The 23,164-nt window shown below is 50.5% G+C and overlaps 1 protein-coding gene across 1 annotated transcript in view; it reads right to left on the reverse strand.

Annotated features, from left to right (window-relative positions):
• The window catches only part of mgst2 (microsomal glutathione S-transferase 2), a 73,842-nt gene extending 51,765 nt beyond the window's left edge, over nt 1-22,077 (reverse strand). Inside the window, exon 1 of the mRNA XM_038792476.1 lies at nt 21,929-22,077. Within this exon, the coding sequence (XP_038648404.1) occupies nt 21,929-21,986 (58 nt within the window). The 5' untranslated portion in view covers nt 21,987-22,077. The remainder of the gene's footprint in view (nt 1-21,928) is intronic.
• Nucleotides 22,078-23,164: the final 1,087 nt, after the last annotated feature.

A 23,164-nucleotide genomic window follows, 5' to 3' on the forward strand; every position in this document is an offset into this window, starting at 1 on the left:
CAGGTAACCAAGGCCCAATTTCAAGAGTGACAGGATGTTTTTATGGAGGCACACGAGGAAATTCTTGCAAGGGACAGAACACTGTCCCTGGTGGGGGCCCTTTCGGCACAGTCGGAATTCTTGTTGTGTGGCCTATCGTTCATCCTCACAGAGTCCGGGGAGTGAGTGAGTGAGAGTGAGGGTGAGAACAGGAGGGGAGTGCTGCCAAACCTGAGCCGGGATTCTCCGACCCCGCGCCGGGTCGGTAAATCGCTGGAGTGGGGGCGCGAGAATCACGCCGTGCCTCTCCGACGCCGGCCCACCGATTCTCCGGCGCCAATTCTCAGGCGCCCGCGGGATCGCCACCCCGCTGGTCGGGGGCCGTTGAAAGCCCCCCCCCCCCCCCCCCCCCCCACCCTCGATGGGCCGGGTGCCTGCCTTGTTCGGCTGAGTCCTGAGGTGGTGGAGAAGGTCCCAGTTGAGTTTGACATTTAAGTGCCATGTGTCGGGAATCTCCATCTGGAGGTTGGGCAACTGAAATTCGATGGAGTACATTTAATCTTGTCTTTGAGGCTTGGGGTTGGGTGTCCGACCATTTTTGCTGTGCTGTCCCATTCCTGGTGTCAGTCAAGGGGGGTTGGAGGTGGCCGAACCAGCTAAGTCATCCCTCTCCCGACTGAAGCCTAGGTTGTTGATCACCTGGGCTTTGGTGAGACGCTATGGTGGAAGTAATGGTGCCACGTGCTTTGATTATTGGAATCCTTGATAGACCCTGATGAGTACTCATAGATTCTGATCTTGCCTTTCCTTGATTTCTACTTTCTACATGCGCCAATGCAGAAGTCGAGGCAATGTAACACTGCCAGGCTAGAATGCTCAGTTGGCACTGCCATGGGCACTGCCCAGTTGGCAGGCTGGCATGTGCCTGGATGCCAGCCTGGCACTGCCAAGGATCAGGGTCTAAGGGGGGCCCGAAAAGAGGGGCCCTCAATGACCCCATAGCAGAGTGATCTCCCTGGGAATGGCGGAGGGGGGGGTTGTAATGCCCATGTCTGAGGAGGTGGCATTGCTTGTGGAAGAGGTGCATGGAAGACCCTCGGGCTCGCTTTGAGATCGATCAACCTTTCAAAATGGCGCCCCAATCTCTGAGAAGCCAGTCTCGCTGCTGAAGAAATTTCTAAGTGTGGGCCAGGCTGGGGAGAAACTCCATAAGGCCCAAAGAAAGCGACTAAGTGTGGGTGAATACCGGTGTGAATCTCACCCAAACCACTGGTGGGAAATTCCCTTCCAAACTAGCCCAAGAAATTCTTTGGCTGAATTGCACCCAATCTGTTTCAGGTTTATTTTCATCTCCCTTCTTTAAATTTTGTCTTGGCGCCTCTTCCATTTTTGGGGGCCCAAGCGGACTGTTATCCTCTTGAGGACGGGAATTTGCTTGACTCTTCTCTTGGGTTGAGTCAGTCTTTTCTCCAAATATGGGTCACCCGCTTTGACGGTCTTCATTACTGTCAGAGCTATATTGAGAATGAGGTTGGTCAAATGTAACCTTTGCAGGGTGGCAGTTTTTGTGACTGTTTTTGAGTGTCTTCTCCCGGAGGGTTTTCTTCAATTCTCCCATTTCAGTACGGGGTGTTGGTCTTGACTCTGTCCTGGCATGGTGGGTGGTCCGGGTCCTTGAGTGCCCGGGCATGGGGCGGAGGACCACCGCCTCCTCCTCCCAGCGTACCATGAAGTAGGCGCTTGACAGTTTTTCTCCCTCAGCCTGGGGCTCCCCCTTGGCCGAGGCCAGGTTCTCTGTCCTTTCTTTTGTGATGGTGGGAGAAGTGCTTTGTCCTGTAGGTATGCAACCTTGGAGCAGCGCAAGGGTTGATGGGCTGTGGAAGTCCTTGGGGCCAAGCTCTCCAAAGTTTATTTTGTGGTGATGCTTGGCACCATGGTCATTATCCCGTTGCTCCACAAATGGGGGTACTCCTTCTTGGGAGAGTCTGGTGTGTTTGGATCCACATCCGGGTAGGTGATGATTTTGGGATGGACCTAGTGTTGTGCCCAATAATTATCCCGTTTTGTCTCTTCTTCAACTCTGTGGTTAGCTAGTAACATTTTGGGCTGTGTCTTAAGTAGCCTCGTTATCGGGGATACAAGCCTGGGGGCCCTGGTAACGGCACCGTGGCCGCTCCCTCCCACGAGGTATACCACGAGTCCGGTGGTGGCGGCTACCCTCAAGATTTGGGGGCAGTGGAAGCGACATAGGGGAGAAGTAGGGTGCTCCATGGATGCTCCGTTAAGGGGGAACCATAGGTTCGTCCCGGGGAACATGGATGGGGGATTTCGGGGATGGTATAGAGCGGGCATTAGACAGCTGAGGGACCTGTTTATCGACGGAAGGTTTGCGAGCCTGGGGGGGTTGGAGGAGAAATTTGGGCTCCCGCCGGGAAACATGTTTAGATATCTGCAGGTAAAGGCATTTGCTAGACGGCAGGTGGAGGGATTCCCTGCACTCCCCGCGAGGGGGGTGAGTGACAGGGTGCTCTCGGGGGTCTGGGTCGGGGAGGGGAAGATATCCGATATCTACAAGCTTATGCAGGAGGTGGAAGAGGCGTCAATAGAGGAGCTGAAAACGAAGTGGGAGGGGGAACTGGGGGAACAGATCGAAGACGGGACATGGGCTGATGCCCTGGAGAGGGTAAATTCTTCCTCCTCGTGTGCGCGGCTTAGCCTCATCCAATTCAAGATGCTGCATAGGGCCCACATGACTGGGATGAGGATGAGTAGGTTCTTTGGGGGTGAAGATAGGTGTGTCAGGTGCTCGGGGAGTCCAGCGAACCATGCCCATATGTTCTGGGCATGCCCGGCATTGGAGGAGTTCTGGAAGGGGGTGGCGAGGACGGTGTCAAGGGTGGTGGGATCCATGGTCAAGCCAGGATGGGGACCCGCGATCTTTGGGGTTGGGGTAGAGCCGGGAGTGCAGGAGGCGAAAGAGGCCGGTGTACTGGCCTTTGCGTCCCTAGTAGCCCGGTGAAGGATTTTGCTACAGTGGAAGGACGCGAGGCCCCTAAGCGTGGAGACCTGGATCAATGACATGGCGGGCTTCATTAAGCTTGAGAAGGTTAAATTCGCCCTGAGAGGATCGGTGCAAGGGTTCTTTAAACGGTGGCAACCTTTCCTCGACCTTCTGGCTCAACGATAGGGTACTGGGACAGTAGCAGCAGCAACCCGGGGGGGTTGGGGGGGGGGGGGGGGGGGGGGGGGGGGACGTTGATTATGTTTGCTTATTTTATTTAAATTTGATTTATTTAATTTTAATTTATGGTTAAGTTCTCTTGTTGGGGGGGGCGGTGGGGGGAGTGTGATACATGTGATGTTACGGCATGGGGGGAATTGTGGGTGTTATGGGGCTGTTAGTTGCATATTACTGCTTTTTGCTATACTTGTTGTTATATTTTTATATTTTCTGTAAAAAATTCCAATAAAAATTATTTTTTAAAAAAAAGTAGCCTCGTTATCCTCTTTTGGGGGTTGCCCCGATGGCCACCCCCTCTCTGGAGTACGGTTCCCCATTTTTTCGACTGAGACTCAGCTATACCCTTCTTGACCTTGGGCTCCATTGTACCCAGTTACCCACCTTGGGGATAGATCAGTGCTGGTGGTCTGTGGCTTGCCCTGCCCTTTGATCAGGGACTCAGTGATGGTAGCTTGGATTCTTGTTTCTGGCTCCTTGGACTTGAGGTGCCTGGTGGTCTCCTTGTGGTCTTGCGGGTATAAGATGACTGTCCGTTTTGTCCTGAAGAAGAGGTGTTTCATTGCATTGTGTGTATCAGTGTAACGTTCCCTTAAATCTGGGTTCCCGTGTAGTTTTCCTTCCATCAAAGCTATAGGTATAGGTCTGTGCTGATGCCTGTATCCTGTTTGGATCCAGACAGGTCTTGTATCCGCAAAAGGAACATCTTGGGAATTTTGTCCCTGATTTATCCGGTCTTGTTTGTTCCCATGCTGGAGATGATTCCTACTTTGTGCTATACCTGTTGTACAACAGTGCCTATAGCTTTCTTTTATGTTTTGCTTTATTTTGATGCAATTTTTGTAACACAAAATGTAAAATTTCAATGAAAATACAAAGGAGCAAAGTGGTTGCCTGATTGGAAATGAAACAAAACCCTTTGTTTGATGTCAGACTTTTACAACATTAGATTCTATCAAAATTGGGCATATTTTCATCTTCAGACCTGCTCATAATGTAGAATCAGTTTTGTCTTTTATTGTTCTCTCATTTGAAGTGGGCTCCAGTTATCCACAGCTACCCTCAGCCGTCCAAGACAAATTATTTATACCTTGGCTCAGATGTCAACCACCACATGACTCAGTAACATATCTTCACACTTGGCTGCTAGTGTCTCTCTCTCTCTCTCTCTCTGCTCAATATTTACTTTCTGACCCTCCACATTTTCCTTGAGTTTTCATTGTTACCTAGTATTGTTCATCTCTGTTTTGTTTTGAGAGGTATGTTCTAATGTGGCAGCAACATGTTGAACGCAGCAGAAATGGTCCAATTATGTTGAATACTCAAATTTATGTCAATGGTGCCTTAGTCGGATTTTGGGCATCCCAGCATGCTCCAAGGTGATATAAACTAGAGCAACCATAGAATCCCTACAATGCCGAAGCAGGCCCATTTTGGTCCATCAAATCTGCACCGACCCTCTGACAGAGCACCCTACCTAGGCCTACTCCCCCTCTCTGTCCCTGTAGCCTAACCTGTACATCCCTGGACACCAAGGGTCAATTTATCATGGCCAATCCACCTAACCCGCACGTCTTTGGACCGTGGGAGGAAACCAGAGCACCCGGAGGAAAACCACAGACACGGGAGAAAGGGCAAACTCCACACAGTCGGTTACCCAAGGTGGAATTGAACCCAGGTGCCTAGTGCTGTGAGGCAGCAGCGCTAACCACTGTGCCACCCAATAGAGACACGCAAATAAGAAAAGTCCAAGGTTTAACAGTCTAGAAGAATGGGGACAGTCAAAACACTTGAAGAGTATACAGAAAGTAGGAGGTACTTAAGGGGAATTTAGGAGGGCTAGGAGGGGTCATGAACAGTCCTTGGCAAGTAGGATTAAGGTGAATCGCAAAGCTTTTTATTCATATGTAAAAAGCAAGAGGGTGGCCAGTGAAAGGATTCAAGGACAGTAGGGGGAATCTATCTGTTGAGCCAGAGAAAATGGGCAAGGTACTAAATGAATACTTTGCATCAGTGTTTACCAAAGAAAAGGACTTTGTGGAAGAGGAGTCTTGGGTAGGGTATACCAATAGTCTGTGTTATGTTGACATCAAAAAGGAGGAGATGTTGGGTATTTTAAAAGACATTAAGGTAGATAGGTCTCCTGGGCTGGATGGTATTTATCTCAGAATACTGTTGGAAGCAAGGGAGGAAATTGCTGGGGCCTTGACTGACATCTTTGTATCCTCCTTGACTACAGGTGTAATCCCAGAGGACTGGAGAATAGCTAATGTGGTAGCGCTGTTTAAAAAAGGTTACAGGGAAATCTTGGAAACTACAGGCTGGTGAGCCTCACATCGGTAGTAGGTAAATTATTGGAGAGAATTCTCAGGGATGGCATTTATACCCATTTGGGAACATTTTATACATAAAACAAAACAATGTAAACATCAAGCACAACATAAACACCTCTCCATCAAACAATTCCCCAATAACACAAAGAAACCCCCCACCCCCTCCCCGTGGCAGCTAATGTAACCAACTCTTTGAAGTGTAGAATAAACAGACGCCTTCTCTAATGGAACCCCTCCATCGCCCCACTCAAAGCAAACTTAACCTTCTCCAAATACAGCAGGCTCTCCGCTGTCGGGATTCTCCGTTATGACGACAGCGCACCCCCGACGGCGTGGGGCTGCCCACAATGGGAGATCCCATTGGCCGGCTGGCAGGATCGAGAAGCCTGCTGCTGGCGGGGGCGCGCGGGATGGGGAATCCCGCCCCCAAACTCCATCAAGCCCCCAAGCCACACTGAGGCACAGGGCAGAAAAGCTGACTTCCACCCCACCAGGACCCGCCTGCGAGCAGTCAGCGAGGCAAAGGCTAAAACATCTGCCTCCGCACCCGTCTGTAGCTCCAGCAGGTCCGACACCCCAAATATAGCCCCCAGGAGACCTGGCTCCAAATTCACTTCCAAGATCGTCAACCTGGTGCTGAAAAACAACCTCCAAAATTTATATATATACACATGATTGGCCAGACATTTCCAACACCACGCACTGTTTCAATTCTGGTTTCTCTCATTAAACAAAAAACAAGCAAGGCAAAAATCAAAAAAAAAAAATCAGCAAAGCTAATATGCAAAACCTTAAAGAAACTAAAGAAAGATGTTAAAAGGTGATGGAATCTTTGAAGTAGTTTGGCTTTCAAGAGGTGGCAATCCTTGCTAGTGACATTCTAATGAAGTTAATGAAGGAAGTAGTTCATGCTTGATGCACGGTTGTGACCATGTGACGGGGATGATATCAAAGTAACCTGCTTTACACTATTCTTCAATTATTAAATCTTTTCACTTCAATTAATTCCATACAAAGACATCAAATCTAAACCAAAATAAAATGTTACTTGTAGCCTCATGGCTCATCAGAGCTTTTCCAGTTCAAATACTTAAATCGCATTTCCATTTTTTAAAAAAAGCTAATCGCAGCAGAGTGAGAATTTCTGGCTAAATAAAGACAACACTTCTTTCTTTTCCCCTCAATCAGCCCACAAGTGGCACAATGGTTAACACTGCTGCCTCACAGAGACCCAGGTTCGATCCCGACCTCGGGTGATTGTCTGTGTGGAGTTTGCACGCTCTCCTCGTGTCTGCGTGGGTTTCCAGGGATGCTCCAGTTTCCTTCCACAGTCCAAAGATGTGCAGGTTAAGTGGGGTTACCGGGATTTGGGGGTGTCTATAAGGAGCTGGCAGTGGGAAGATTTAAAGTTTGAACATGAAAAGGTATTGAGGAGGCAAGCAAGGGGCATTTAGAATTTGGTTTTGTGCTTGGAGTCAATGTTGGCATTTCTGAGCAGTATTGATTTGGTGTTTAGGATTTTCCCAGTCTACCCCCCCCCCCCCCCCGGCAGTGGATTCTTCCAGTTGCACTGAAGGTGAACCCTTCTCCCCACCCCCACCAAGGGTTCCCCGGTAGCACAGCTGGCAAGCATCGCAAATGGCCACTGACTTTGGTGGGACCGAAGGATCCCGCCGGCAGCCAATGACAAGCCGACTCCGCCACCGGGAAACCCGAAAATCCTGCCCGGAATGTCCCAGCTCTGGTGCTGAGTTAGCCACCTAAAGGCAGGACAGAATTACACATCAGAGAAGGTGACCATTTGGCCCACATGTTGATTATTTATATCCAATTAGTCTCACACCTCTGCTCTTTCTAATAACTTTTATCCCACATTTCAAATCAACATCCAGACCCCTTTTTGTTATATTAAATCTGCTTCCAAAACTCTTTCGGGAAGCGCATTCCAGATCATCATGCCTTCTTCAGTTCTTCATCAATTTCCATTGAATCTCTACAGTGCAGAAGGAGGCCATTCAGCCCATCGAGTCTCCACCGACCCTCTGAAAGAGTACCCTAGCTAGGTCCACTCCCCCACCCTATCCCCGTAACCCCACATAACCTGCACATCTTTGGACACTATGGGTCAATTTGTAGCATGACCAATCCACCTAACCTGCACATCTTTGGACTGTGAGAAAACCAGAACACCCGGAGGAAACCCACGCAGACATGGGGGGAAATGTGCAAATTCCAAACAGACAGACACCCGAGGTCAGAATTGAACCTGGGTCCCTGGCGCTGTGAGGCAGTAGCGCAACACTGTGCCACCGATTTATCTTAAGTCCGTATCCTCTGGTTACTGATCCTCAGCAACAATGGAAACAATTTCTCCTATCTAATCTATCAAAACCTCTCAATTTTGAATGCCTGCATAACATTTCTTGTCAACATTCCCTGGTCCAAAGGGAACAACCACAACTTCTCTCATGTTACAATCACCATAGAGACCAATAACCTTTCAAAGAGAAATTCAAAATTCTAGTTATTAGCTGAGAAATGGACACACAAGGTTTCACATTTAAAAGCTTACAAAGAAACATATAAAAAAGGAGCAGGTGGAGGCCATTCGGTCCTTAGCTCCACCAATCATTATGATCATGGCTGCCCATCCAGCTCAATAGCCTAATCCTGCTTTCCTCCCCATATCCTTTGATCCCCTTCGCCCTATGTGCTGTATCTAACTGCTTCTTGAAAACATACAGGAGCTGGATTCTCCGGCCCACCACTCCACATTTCTGCCCCAACCTGCCGGCGGGGTCCTCCATTACACCGGCTGGTCAATGGGGTTTCCCCCTGGCTTATTGACTGTTGACTACAAACAGGTCTAGGAACAGGTTGGAGAATGGCCTCCACGTGGAAGCACTCTTCCCGCCCCCGGATGGCGAGTTAGATTTTCTCCATTTGGAGAAATTCTGACGGACAACCAGTCCGCAGCTTTGGGTGGTGTTGTCGATCACCAGCTGAGCAGGATTCTTTAGCGGGCGATTAGGGAGTCAAAGGCTGGTGCGTCAGCCCCCCTCCCCATAGAGAGTTCTGGCTGTTCGGATACCCCAAACGCTGCCACTCTCAGGCATGGCTCCACCCTCATCTCCACAACCTTGGACATCGCCTCGAAGAAGGCTGTCCAGTACCTGCCTAGTCTGGGGCATGACCAGAACATACGAGCATTTATTAAACTGTGAAAATTACAAATGTTTCAATGAAATATTTTCTTTAAAAAAAGAACATATGAGAATGGTTGGCCGGGCCTCCCTGGCACCATTCACATTTGGCCTCCACCTCCGGGAAGAACCTGCTCATTCGGGCTCTGCATAAGTGTGCTCTGTGCACCATTTTCATCTGCATAAGGCTTAACCTTGCGCAAGCGGAGGTGTAGTTAACCCTGTGCAGTGCCTCGCTCCAGAGTCTCCACCCAATTTCAAACCCTAAGTCTTCCTCCTATTTTCCTCTTATCTTGTCCAGTGGAGAGTGTGCCTTTCCTAGTAGTTGCCCAGTGGCACAGTGGAGCACTGTTGCTTCACAGCGCCAGGGACCTGGATTCGATTCCCGGCTTGAGTTACTGTCTGTGCGGAGTCTGCACATTCCCCCCAGTGTCTACGTGGGTTTCCTCCAGGCGGTCCGGTTTCCTTATGACACTAATAAAGATTATTATAGGTCCCCACAGATTCCCCCCCTAAGGTGTCCGTGTCCAGTTCTTCCAATAGCACACCGAGCTGCTCCCATTCTGGTAGCAGCTGCAGGAGGCCACACATCTCTGCTTAATAAAGCCTAGATTACCCTCTACTCTCGTCTCGTCGTAATTGATCGTGCATCACAGTGTCCCCCCACCCATCCTGTCTCCACCTTTTGATGGTGACGTCCATTGTGGCTGGCACAAACATGTGGTCATTGCAGATGGGGGTCCTGATCCACATTTTGGTTAGACCAAAATGCTGCCGTAGCTGGTTCCACAACCAGAAGGCGGCTGTTACCACTGGGCTCGTTGAGTGCTTAGTCGGTGGGGGTGGGAGTGCTGCCGTGGCCAGAGCCTAGAGGGATGGCCCCATGCAGGAACTGCCCCCCCCCATCCCATCCCATCCTCAAGGATGAAATGAAATGAAATGAAAATCGCTTATTGTCACGAGTAGGCTTCAATTAAGTTACTGTGAAAAGCCCCTAGTCGCCACATTCCGGCGCCTGTTCGGGGAGACTGTTACGGGAATCGAACCGTGCTGCTGGCCTGCCTTGGTCTGCTTTCAAAGCCAGCGATTTAGCCCAGTGTGTTAAACAGCCCCTTAGCTGGTGGGCTGAGGGAGGTGGGAGTGTGTCCCACCTCTGCCGGTCCTTTTTAACTTCCTCCACCCGGCTGGCCATATTCTACTTGAGGGTCCTCCACCAGGCTCGTCATGTTCCACTTGAGGGTCCGTGTCCAGCCATGGGTGATTTGGATCCACAGGGAGTGGAATTTGTTTTGGGCTTGTTTAAATGGCAATTATTCCAGCTCTGCCCCCCCTCTCCCTTGCGGGTCCACCTGGAAGATCACATTAGGTTGAGCCCGAGAAGGCTCCAAACTCCTTTCAAGAATGCCATGATTCCCTCCACACTGCATTGAGGGTCCATGATGTAGAGGAGCAGGTCATCTGCACAGAGCGAGACTCTATGCACTCTGTCTCCTTTCCGGATCACGTTCCAATTGTATGCCGCGCGGAGCGTGATTGCTCGTGGTTCAATCGCCAGGGCAAACAGCAGCGGGGCATCCACGCCTTTTGCCTCTGTGCAGCTGGAAGTACTTAGAGCTGGTTGTGTTTGTGTTCACCATGGGAGGCTGTACAGGAGTGTCACCCAGGTGGTGAACCCCGCTCCAAGACCAAACAATTCCAGTACCTCCATGAGGTACTTCTAGTCGACTGTCAAAGGCCTTTTCTGCATCCAGGGAGATGATCACCTCTGGTATTTTCTCCCCAGATGGGGTCATTATCACATTCAGCAGATGTCTGCTGTTCGGCATTAGCCATCTACCCTGAACAAAGCCCGTCTTCTGGGCAACACGGCGGCGCAGTGGTTAGCACTGCTGTCTCATGGCACTGAGATCCCAGGTTCGATTCCGACTCTGGGTCACTCCCTGTGTGGAGCTTGCACATTCTCCCCGTGTTTGTGTAGGTTTTGCCCCCACAACCCAAAGATGTGCAGGGTGCGTGGATTGGCCACGCTAAATTGCCCCTTAATTGGAAAAAATGAATTCGGTACTCTATAAAAAAAAAAAAAATTTTTAAACTAAGCCTGTCTGGTCCTCTGCAACCACCTCTGGAATGCAGCTCTCCAGTCACCTGGCTACGATTTTGGTCAGTATTTTCTTTTTTTTAAATTGTTTTTATTAAAGTTTTTTTCAACCAGAATTTTGACATCACAGAAAAATAAACGAAAAATATTTAACAAAGCTAGTTGGCCGTTATCATTATACAGAACTCAAATATACATTAAATAGACAATTCCCCCCACCTGAACCCCCCCCCCCCCCCCCCCCCCCCCAGTTGCTGCTGCTGCTGACACTTTACTGCTCCCCCAGAAAGTCAAGGAAAGGTTGCCACCGCCGGGAGAACCCCAGCAAGGACCCTCCCAAGGCGAACTTTATTCGCTCCAGGCTGAGGAACCCAGGCATATCACTAACCCAGGTCTCCAGCCTCAGGGGTTTCGAGTCCCTCCACATCAGCAAGATCCGTCTCCGGGCTACCAGGGAGGCAAAGGCCAACACTTCGGCCTCTTTTGTTTCCTGCACTCCCGGATCCTCCGACACCCTAAAGATCGTTATTGTTGGACACGGCTTCACCCGTGTGTCCAAAATCCTGGACATAGCCCTCTCAAAGCCCTGCCAGAAATCTTTAAGCACCGGGCATGACCAAAACATATGGACATGGTCCGTCGGACTCCCTGCACATCTTGCGCACCTGTCTTCCACCCCAAAGAACTTGCTCATTCTCACCGTCGTCATGTGAGCCCGGTGCACCACCTTAATCTGAATTAAACTGAGCCCGGCACATGCGGACAAATTCACCCAGCACAGGGCATCAGCCCACAGGCCCTCATCCAGCTCCTCGCCCAGCTCCTCCTCCCACTTGCCCTTCAACTCCTCCACGGAGGCTTCCTACCCCTCCTGTAGCTCCTGGTATATGTCCGACACCTTCCCCTCTCCTACCCAGATGCCAGACATTACCCTGTCCTGTATCCTTCAAGGGGATAGCCGCGGAAATTGCCCCACCCGTTTTTTGAGAAAGTCCCGGACCTGGAGGTATCTGAAAGCATTTCCCGGGGGCAGGCCGAACTTCTCCAGCGCCTTCAAGCTAGGGAAAGTCCCATCTATAAATAGGTCTCCCGTCCTTCTAATGCCTGCCCTATACCAGCCTTAGAACCGCCTCCCCCCCCTCCCTCCCTCCCCCCCCGGTCTATCGTGCCCGGAGCAAATCTATGGTTGTTCCGTATTGTGGTCCAAACTGAAGCCCCCTCCTCCTTCCTGTGCCTCCTCCACTGACCCCAGACACTCAGCACCACCGTCACCACCGGGCTTGTGGTGTATCACGCCGGCGAGAATGGCAGCGGTGCAGTTACTAGTGACCCTAGGCTGGTGCCTTTGCATGACGCCGCCTCTAGCCGCCCCCACGCCAACCCCTCTTCCATTACCCATTTCCGAAACATGGCCACATTAGCCGCCCAATAGTAGCTGCAGAGGTTCAGCCGTGCCAAACCCCCCCCCCTCCCCCCGGCTACATTCCAAGAACAGTCTTTTGACCCGCGGAGTCTTGTTTGCCCACGCAAATCCCATGATAATCCTGTTCTCCGCTTGAAGAAGGATTTGGGGATGAAAATGGGGAGGCACTGAAAGACGAACAGGAATCTGGGAAGAACTGTCATCTTCACAGTCTGCACTCTTCCCGCCAGGGAAAGCGGGAGCATGTCCCACCTTTTAAAGTCTCCCTCCATCTGCTCTAGAAGCCGAGAGACGTTGAGCCTGTGTAAGGCATCCTAGTTCCTAGCCACCTGTATACCTAAATAACGAAAGCTCCTCTCCACCATCTTGAGCGGGAGCTCCCCCAGTCTCTCCTCCTGGCTCCGGCGTGGATTACAAATAGCTCACATTTCCCCACGTTCAACTGTACCCCGAGAAGCTCCCAAAGTCCCCCAGGATCAGCATGACCTCCCACAACCACCCTAGCGGGTCTGAAATATACAACAGCAGGTCATCGCGTAGAGGGAAACACGGTGCCTCTTCCCCCCCCCCCAGACCAGCCCCCTCCAGTTCGTCAAAGTCCTCAGCGCTATGGCCAATGGCTCAATTGCCAGGACAAATAGTAACGGGGATAGGGGGCACCCCTGCCTCATCCCTCGGTACAGCCTGAAATACTCCGACCTCAGCCAGTTCATGGACACACTCGCGACGGGGGCCTGACATAGTAGCATGACCCACCCTATGAATCCCTCCCCGAATCCAAACCTACCTAACACTTCCCACAGGTACTCCCACTCCACCCTGTCACAGGCCTTCTCTGCATCCATTGCAGCCACTATTTCTGCATCCCCTCCCTCCGAGAGCATCATAATTATATTCAGGAGCCTTCTCACGTTTGTGTTCAGTTGCCTGCCCTCAACAAAACCCATCTAGTCCTCCTCGATCACTCCCGGGACGCAGTCCTCTATTCTGGTAGCCAGAATTTTTGCCAACAATTTGGCATCTACATTCAGGAGCGATATCGCCATGTAGGACCCACAATGAAGCGGATCCTTCTCCCTCTTCAAAATGAGTGAGATCAATGCCTGCGAAATCGTCAGGGGAGGGTTCCGCTCTCCTCTGCCTCGTTAAAGGTTCTTAGCAGGAGTGGGCTCAGTAACTCCGAGAACTTCTTATAAAATTCTACAGGAAAACCGTCCGGACCCGGGGCCTTGCCCGACTGCATACTTGCCAGTCCCTTAACTATCTCCTCAAGTTCAATCGGGGCCCCCAGTTCCTCCACCCGATCCTCGTCGACCCTTGGGAACTTCATTCGATAAATTGCTTCATCCCTTCCCCTCCCCTCGGGGGTTCTGACTCGTACAGCTTCCCATAAAGCTCCTTGAAGACTTCATTAATCCTCTCTGGGCTCAACACCGTATCACGCTCCTTATCCCTCACTCCCCCGATCTCCCTGGCCACTCTCTCCTGCGAAGTTGGTGCGCCAGCATCCTCCTTGCTTTCTCCCCATACTCGTAGACTGCCCCTTTCACTTCCTCAACTGCGCCTCCGCCTTCCCCTTGGTCAGCAAATGGAACTCCGCCTGTAATCTCCGGCGCTCCGTAAGCAGCCCCCCCTCGGGGGCCTCCGCGTACTTCCTGTCTACCCTAGGTATCTCTCCCACCAGCCTCTCCCTCTCCGCCCTCTTCCTCTTCTCTCTGTGGAACCTAATAGAGATTAACTGCCCTCTGATGGCCGTCTTCATAGCCTCCCAAACCGCTGCCGCTGTTACCTCCCCTGTGTCATTAGTTGTCACATAATTCTGAATGGTCCTCCTTATCCGCCCACACAGCTCTTCATCCGCCAGCAGACCCACATCCAGTCTCCAGAGAGGATGCTGCCCCCGCTCCGCCTCTAGTCGCAGGTCCACCCAGTGCGGTCTCCGCAATGGCTGAATACTCAACCACCTCCACCCTCGGGATTAATGCCCTGCTCAACACAAAAAAGTCAATCCGCGATTTGTTGACGTAAGAGAAAAAGGAGAACTCCTTCACCCTTGGCCGCGCGAATCTCCACGGGTCCACGCCCTGCATCTGATCCATGAACTCCAACAGGGCCCTGGCCGCCGCTGGTCTCTTTCCTGACCTGGACTTAGACCAGTCTAGCGCCGGATCAAAGACCGTATTAAAGTCCCCTCCCCCCATGATCAAGTTACTTGAATCCAAGTCCGGTATTCTACCCAACATGCGGCTCATGAATTCCGCATCATCCCAGTTCGGGGCATACACGTTCACCAACACCATCCGGGCCCCCTGTAGCTTGACACTCACCATTATGTACCTGCCCCTCTTGTCCACCACGATGCTCCCTGCCTCAAACGCCACCCGTTGACGAACCAGAATTGCCACCCCTCTGGTCTTTGAGTCTAGCCCCAAGTGGAACACCTGGCCCATCCATCCCCACCTTGAAGCTTGCTGACCAAACGAGGTTAAGTGCGTTTCCTGCAGCATGGCCACGTCCGCCAAGTGCGGGAACGCGAGGGACCTCTTGACTGGCCCGTTCAGGCCCCTCACATTCCATGAGGATGAGGGATGAGCCTGGACGAAAAACACAACCTGGGTGTTACCCTGCCACCTGAAACAAAAAAAACAGGAAAAGAAAAGCAAACAAACTTAAATTCTACTAACAAACTTACACCAGGCCAACACCCGGTTACACATCTCTGCCAGCGCATTTCACCCACGTGCAGCTGCCCCTTAGTTCAAGTCCAGCTTTTTGTGCCTAATCAATGTCCACGCCTCATCCGGTGTATCACAATAATGGTGCCTGTCCTTGTACGTTACCCAAAGTCTCTCCGAATGCAGGAGCCCGAACTTCACCCCTTTGCTGTAGAGGACCGCCTTAGCCCAGTTGAAGCCCGCACTCCTCCTCGCCAGTTCAGCTCCCAAGTCCTGGTATATGCAAATCTCGCCGTTCTCCCACTTACTGCTCCGCTCCTTCTTTGCCCAACGCAGGACACGCTCCCTGTCGGGAAAGCAGTGGAATCTTATCACCATCGCCCTCGGTGGTTCATTCGCCCTCGGTTTCCTTGCGAGGACTCTTTGTGCGCCGTCCAGTTCCAGGGTCCGCGGGAAGGCCCCCGCACCCATCAGCATCCCCAGCATTGTAGTCACATACGTGCTCACATCCACCCCCTCCACACCTTCAGGGAGGCCCAGCATCGGCAAGTTGTGACTCCGAGACCTATATTCGAAGTCATCCAGTCTCTCCTGTCATCTCTTGTGTAGGGCCTCATGCGCCTGACTGCCAGGCCCAGGATCTCGTCCTCATTCTCAGATACCTTCCTCTGCACCTCTTTGATCGCCTTCTCCTGTACCTTCTGAACCTCCACCATCTTTTCCATGGGCGCCTTCATAGGGGCCAGCATCTCCGTCTTCAGCTCAGCGAAGCAGCTCCTCAGAAACTCTTGCTGCTCTCTCGGCCACTGGGCCCACGCTGCTTGGTCCGCACCGGCCGCCATTTTGTCCTGCCGGACCCGCTCCGCTCTCTTCCCCGCAATCGCTAGTTTAACGTCCCCGCTCCTGATTCCCTCCACACAGCAGTGAGGGGAACCTCTCCAGCGTCCTTTCCCACACCGGCATTTGCCTTCTAAGTGCCGATGCCGCCCCATTTAAAGGCCCGAAACCCCTGCCGTGTATGAGGCCTAGTCAGACATGGCCACTACCGGAAGTCCTTTGGTCAGTATTTTCGTATCTACATTGTGCAGCACGATGGGTCTGTAGGACCCGCATTCTGTTGGGTCTTTAACGTTCTTGAGTATGGGTATCAGCGAGATTCATGCTAACATAGGCACAGGGTGCCCCTCGCCAGCAAGTCCTTGAACGTCTCCCGCAGGGTTGGGGCCAGTGCCGCTGCAAACGTTTTGTAGAATTCTGCCTGGAATCTATCAGGTCCCAGCATCTTCCCCACCTGCATGGAGCTGATGCTCTCTATGACTTCTCCAGGTTCTAATGGTGCTTGTACTTCCCCGTTTTCTATCTTTCTCCACAACTGGCATGCCCAGTCCATCAAGGAACTGCTTCCTGCTCCCCCCCTCCCCCCACCAAAGTCCCCTTCGGGAAACCCAAGAGGTGTACAGCCCCCGGTAGAAGGCCTCGAAAGCGTTGTTGACCTTTTACGGCTCCGCTACACGTTTGTCTCTGCTGTCTCCAATCGGTGTTATTTGCCTTGTGGCTCCCTGCTTGCTCAGCTGGTGAGCCAGGTGGCTGGCTTTGTCTGTGCTCGTACAGGGTCCCCTGTGTGTGGTGGAGTTGGTGCACTGCTCACCCTGTGGAGAGGTCAATATCCATCAGTAGCTTTATCCTCTCCGCTGGAGCTCTATGGTTGGGTCCGCGGATTATTGTCGGTCAACTTCCAGTATCGAGTCAACCAGCTGCTGCCTAACCACCCTTTCTTCGCTGTCTTTTCATGTTTTTTAGGCAATAATTGCACCCCTGATCACAGCCTTCAGCAGCTCCCAGAATGTGGATGGCGAGAACTCCCCGCTCCGGTTGTTATACCCAATTTTTTTTTTTTTTTTAAGAAACGTATTAAGGGGGAATTTGGCGTGACCAATTCACCTACCCTGCACACCATTTTGGGTTGTGGGGTTCAGACCCACGCAGACATGGGGAGAATATGCAAACTTCACATGGACGGTGACCCGGGATCGAACCCGGCTCCTCGGCGCTGCGAGGCAACAGTGCTAACCACTGTGCCACCATGTTGCCCTCACTCCGGTTGTTAGTAATATACTCATCTATGGCCTGTAATATTTTCTCGCAGAAAGCCTTGTTGGTTATGTACCTGAAGAAGAAGGAGAACTCATTGTCCCCTGGGTGAATGAGTCTCCATGGGTTCACTGCCCTCATCTGCTCCATGAATGTGCTGAGTTGCTTTGCTATATTAGAGGTCTTCCCTGTTTTGGTGTTCAACCTGTCCGTCCGTGGGTCCTGTACCCCGTGATAAGTCGGTGTGTGTCGGAGATTTCCGCTGTGGTCTTCTTTATCAATTCTGTGTCTTCCCAGTTGGACGCTAACACGTTGACCAGCCTCACTGGTGGCCTGTCCAGGGAACCGCTGACCATGACATACCGTCCCCCTTGAGTCCGTAACAGTCCTCATCACATTAAACATCGTCCTTTTATTTAACAGTATGGTTACCCCCCCTAGTTCTCGTCCCGTAGCAGGAATGGTAGGTCTGTCCCACCCAGCCCTTCCTTACCCACAGGCAGTCCTTTTCCCTCAAGGGCGTCTCTTGGAGGAAGACTATGTCAGCTTTCATATTTTTCAGGTGGGCGAAGACTCTCGGTCTTTTCACTGGGCCGTTGAGTTCCCTGATGCTCCAGGTGGCAATGAGATGGGATGGGGGGGGGGGGGGGGGGGGTGGAAGAGGAGGCTTGTCCTCCTGTGGGATTGACCATACTTGCCTTGTAGATGCGTCCCAACACTCTGAGGTTTCCCTTTGTCTCGGGGCCACCCAACATGGCCACCAACTATGTGTACGTCAGGTGGGTGAGACCCTGAGCTCCAGGGTTTCCCTTTGTTCCAAAGTGTCTGCTTGCAGTGCCATTGTGTTCCAAGTTGCCACATGTGGCCTGAGCCCTTACCATCCTTGTCTCTACATTTCCCCTATTATTCTTCCCCCCTGCTATTATTGCCTTCCTATGCTTCTTCCCCCATTTTACCCACCTAGCAGTCCCCCTATTGGTGTTATGTACCCCCCTCCCCCATTGCCAGGCGCTCTCTCCTCTGCAGGAGATGTGCCATGTCCACCCCCCCCCCACCTCACTCGTGCCTCCTGGCGCTAGCTTTCCTGCTAGTGTGGTGGACCCCCTCCTGGGGTCGGTTATGTGTTTACCCTTCGCCTGCTGTATGTTTTCCATCCTGCTATCCTCTTCATCCTCTCCATTGCTCCACTGCCCTCGTCCCTTCCTTCATACATTTTGGTTCCCATATTCAGAGCGAGGCAATGTAGTGTCTCTCAGGTTAATTCAGTTCCTTCAGGTGATCTTCTCACTCAATCTTTGCTGCTGTTTTCCCAGCCCATTTTCCTGGACACATTTATCCGTGTCCGCAGGGGTCGTGAAAAAAAAAAAAGCTTTGTGCCCTGGAATGTGATCCAGAGTTTAGCAGGGTACAGAATCCCAAACTTCCTTTTACTCTTGTACAGGGCTGCCTTCGCCCTGTTGAACTCCACCTGGCACTTGGCAAGGTCTACCTGATATATCCTGATCTGGTCCCCTTCCCAGTAGCAGGTCCTTGTTTGCCTGGCCCAGCGCAGGATTCTTTCCCGGTCCTGGTACATGTTGCCCTGGGCTGCTCTCCGGCCAGAGTGACCTGTGAGCTCTGTCTACTTCCAGCAGGTTGGGGAATCTGTCCCTTCCCACCAGGTTTCCCAGCAGCTGGGCCACAGAGTCTGTGGGGTCCCTGCCTTCGCTCCCTTCCGGCAGCCCTTCTAACCTTACGTTCTGGCGCTGTGACTGGTTCTCTTGGTCCTCTATTTTCCCTTTCAGATTTCCTTCCGTCGTGACCATCTTTGTCTCTAGGGTGGTGATCTGGTCCCTCTGATCTGTTGAGGCTTTTTCTAATTCCTTGATGGTGTCCCCCTGGGCCTCCAGTTGCCTCTTGACCTTGTCCAGGGCCACCTGCGTGGTGGCCAGGGCGTCCGCGAACGCCACCTTGAATGTCGAGCTTTATCTCTTCCCTGTGCTCCCTTAGTTCCCTGGTGAGGAAATTCCTCCATCCACCCTCCGGTGAAGGAGAGCCCCATGTGCAATTTATCGGCTCCTCTCGTTCTGGTGGGGCCGGCACTTTGTCGCCTCGTGCATTCACCATCTCAGCCGCCTGTTTTTCCTAGCTTCTGCCGCTTTTTGGGCCTTCACGGTAGCACAGTGGTTAGCATTGTTGCTTCACAGTGCCAGAGTCCCGGGTTCGATTCCCGGCTTGGGTCACTGTCTGTGCGGATTCTGCACGTTCTCCCCGTGTCTGCGTGGGTTTCCTCCAGGTACTCCGGTTTCCTCCCACAAGTCCCGAAAGACGTGCTTGTTAGGTGAATTGGACATTCTGAATTCTCCCTTCGTGTACCCGAACAAGTGCCAGAATGTGGCGACTAGGGGATTTTCACAGTAAATTCATTGCAGTGTTACTGTAAGTCTACTTGTGACACTAATAAAGATTATTATTATTTTTATGTCTCTGGAGCTCCTGTTGCTCGAAATCTTCTGGTGCTGTTAGATAGGGTGAGGGGATACTTTTTGCCCTGTTTTAGCTGACTATTTTGAGTAAAAGAGCCTAATTTTGGATTCTTCGGAGGAGAACCACCTGAAGTGTGATTAGTCAGCACCCTGTCACCGGACGTCCACAAATACAATCCTAACTGATTCAATCTCTCCTCATACGTCAGTCGAGCCATCCCAGGAATCAGTCTGGTAAACGTTCGCTGCACTTCCTCGAGAGCAAGAACATCCTTCCTCAGATAAGGAGACCAAAACTGCACACAATATTCCAGGCATGGTCTTACCAAGACCCTGTACAATTGCAGCAAGACATCCCTGTTCCTGTACTTGAATACTCTCACTATGAAGGACAATATACCATTTGCCTTCTTTACTGTCTACTGTACCTGCACACTTACCTTCAATTGTACTGTTACAAATGCAAAATGAGGGGTCCTGGAAGGGTGGGTGACTCTGAGTCCACAGGTGGCAATATTTGGAGTGTCGGAAGATCCGGGAGCCGGGGGTGGGGGGAGAAGAGAGGCTGACATTTTGGCCTTTGCCTTGCTGGTGGCCTGGGGATGGATTTTACTGGGATGGAGGGCCTCGGAGCCTCCAAAGTCAGGGTTTGGGTCAGTGACATGGCAGGGTTTCTTAGGCTAGAGAAACTTAAGTTTGCTTTAAGGGGTTCACTCGGAGGTAGCAGCCGTTCATCGACATCGTCAAGGAACAGTGACCACCAGCGGGAGGGGGGGGGGGGGAGAACACGAGGACACACGGACACACACACACACCCCTCTATCTGCGATATACCTGGGTTTGTAGGGAAGTCTGTAATATGATTTCAAAATGGCTTCCTCTGCCTTTTTCATGGCAATGAAAAACACATCACTTTGTATCCAAGTAGAAAAGCTAATCAGCTATCTTAGACCCCAACATCCTTTCATCTTATAAACAAAGCAGATAGTTCACAACTAATTGATGCTTTTAATGCCTTTCTGGGGCCGGAGGAGACTTGGGCCTCTTCATTAAGGACCTAGAAACAGCTGTCGTTATCTCCAAACATTAAGTACATTATATAAAATTATATTAAATACATAAATATTATGGACATAGAAACAGCTGTCATTATCTGCACAGCACCTTCCACCACCCAGTTTTATTGTCAGGCAGCCCCCATCATAGGGCACACTGAACTAAAATTATAATCCTCAACTCCGCATTCCCATTACCCTTGATTCCCTTACTGATTAAAAATCTGCCCACCTCAGCCTTGAACATACTTGCCAACCCAGCCTCTACAGTAAAAAGTGTTCCACAGATTTACTACACCTTCTGAGAGAATAAATTCCTCCTCGTTTTAAATGGACAACCCCTTACTCTGAGATTACGCCCTCTGCTCCTAGACTCTTCCACACGGAAACATCTACCCTGTCAAGCCACCTGAGAATCCTGTATGTCTCAATAAGGTCACCTCTCATTTTTCTAAACTCCAATGAGTACATGCCCAATCTACTCAGCCTCTCTTCACAAGAAAGTCCTGCATACCCAGGATCAACCTCGCGAATCTTCTCTGGACTGCCTCCAATGCCAATATATCTTTCCTCAGATAAGCGGACCAGAACTGTTCCCAGTATTCCAGGCTAGTGCCTTGTATAGTTTTAGCAAAACTTCCCAATTTTTATACTCCATTCCCTTTGAAATAAAGGCCAACATCCTATTTGCCTTTCCAATTGCTTGCTGAATTTGCATACTAGCTTGTGATTTATTCCCCCAAATCCCTGTGCTGCAGTCTTTCTCCATTTAAATATTCAATTCCTTTATTATTCCTACCAAAAAAGTGCACAACTTCATATTTCCCTTCAGTATATTCCACCCCGCCTGCCAAGTTTTTGCCCACTCACTTAACCTGTCTCTATCCCTCTGTGGACTCTTTTTTGTCACCCTCACCACTTGCCTTCCAGCCTATTTGTGTCCCAGAATTGGATGCAGCACTCCAGCCCAGGTCTAACCGATCATTTATAAAACGTGGATTCGTACGGTATTCTTCCATTTATAAAGCCCAGGTGCGTTTTAACAACCCGGCCCACTCCACGATCGAAGATTTGTAAAGCCTGCTGGTCCCTTTAAAATTGTACCATTTGGAGGAAAAGGCAAATATCCCAATGGTGGGAGAATGGGAATCGAATCAGTTGAGGGGAGGTAGGAGGATCCCACTTCAATGCTGTAAGAAAACATGTGAGGGTGGAATTTGTGAAGCACCCCCCACCCACACCGGTGACATAGTGAAAGCGAGGAAGGGAGAAAGTCCAACGGGACTGTGCATTTCAGCCGGAGCGAGCCAAACGGGGAGAACTCTAGTTACCAATCTACAAAAAACAGGGGAATCAACAATCTCTTACCCTGCTGAACGGCAGATAGCAGAGAGACAGCGGCTAACAAGACACAATCTTTCGCCATGACTCCTGACTGACTAAGCTGGAAAGAGTGACAACAACAGGGTCACACCTGGGGGAGATGGCAGCTGCAGCACAGCCCCGCCCCATGGAGCAGCAGGCACAGAGATTCTTCCAGGTGAAGTCAGGAGATCCTCTCAGAGGTCAGGAAAGGGGCTCTGTGAGTGAGACTTATTCGCAAACAGCCATTTAATTCCATCTCCTTGAAGCTGGCCACCTTAAATAGCCAACTCTCTGCAGAAAACCGGGATCTCCCGTTTCTTTATACAAACTCACCCCCCCGGGATTTCCAAATGAATTTGATTTTCAGAATGAGATAATATCCTTCTGAATACAAAACACCCTCTTGGCTTTATATTTTGAATGAGGTAACAAGGTAAGGTTCAGCAAATAAATGGAGTGTTTCCGTTTTGCTCCGCTCTGAAGCTGCTTTAGGAAGTTCACAGATAAGTGGCGGAATTTGAAGTGTAGATCTTATTCACCCTAATAATAATAATCTTTATTGTCACAAGTAGGCTGACATTGACACTGCAATTTAAGTTACTTTGGAAAGTCCCCCCCACCAATCTCAAAACTGGAGATACATTACAAACCTAAACCACTTTTACATTGATTCACATTTAAATACTTTTTTTTCCAGAAAAAAAGTTCCGACTATTGACTGTCCAATATTCTTTTAGCAACAGCTGGTGAACGAGAGACTCATTCTGCAAAACACATTCCACAGCACCACCTAGCGACTTACTGGCGAATTGCACCACATGAAGTCAGTCAAACACAAGGGAAAGCAACGCGTGCACGCACCGTCGCACTTATCTTGTCTCAAACATCCTCATATGCTGAACCTGGCATGGAGGCAGTGGCGGACTGGGTCTAAAAATATTGGTTGCCAGGAGACAAAGGGGGCCACCCACAACTACAATGCTGTCATTTAATTTTCATAACGAATAAATAAAATTTTCCAAAAATACATATGGAAAAAAGGTACAATTAAAATTTTTGTGGAAAAAATGTGCATTTCTTAGTAATTACAGTGTACATGTACTGTACATATTACTGGCAGTAGATACTAAATGTAAATACAGAATGTTATAATTGAATTTTTTTTATTTATTTTTTATTTTTTAAATAATTGGTTGATATTTTTAAATAGTTTGCTGCACAATGTACACATTAACAGAT

This window comes from Scyliorhinus canicula, chromosome 3 (assembly GCF_902713615.1).
Source record: "Scyliorhinus canicula chromosome 3, sScyCan1.1, whole genome shotgun sequence".
In the NCBI taxonomy this organism is placed as follows: domain Eukaryota; kingdom Metazoa; phylum Chordata; class Chondrichthyes; order Carcharhiniformes; family Scyliorhinidae; genus Scyliorhinus; species Scyliorhinus canicula.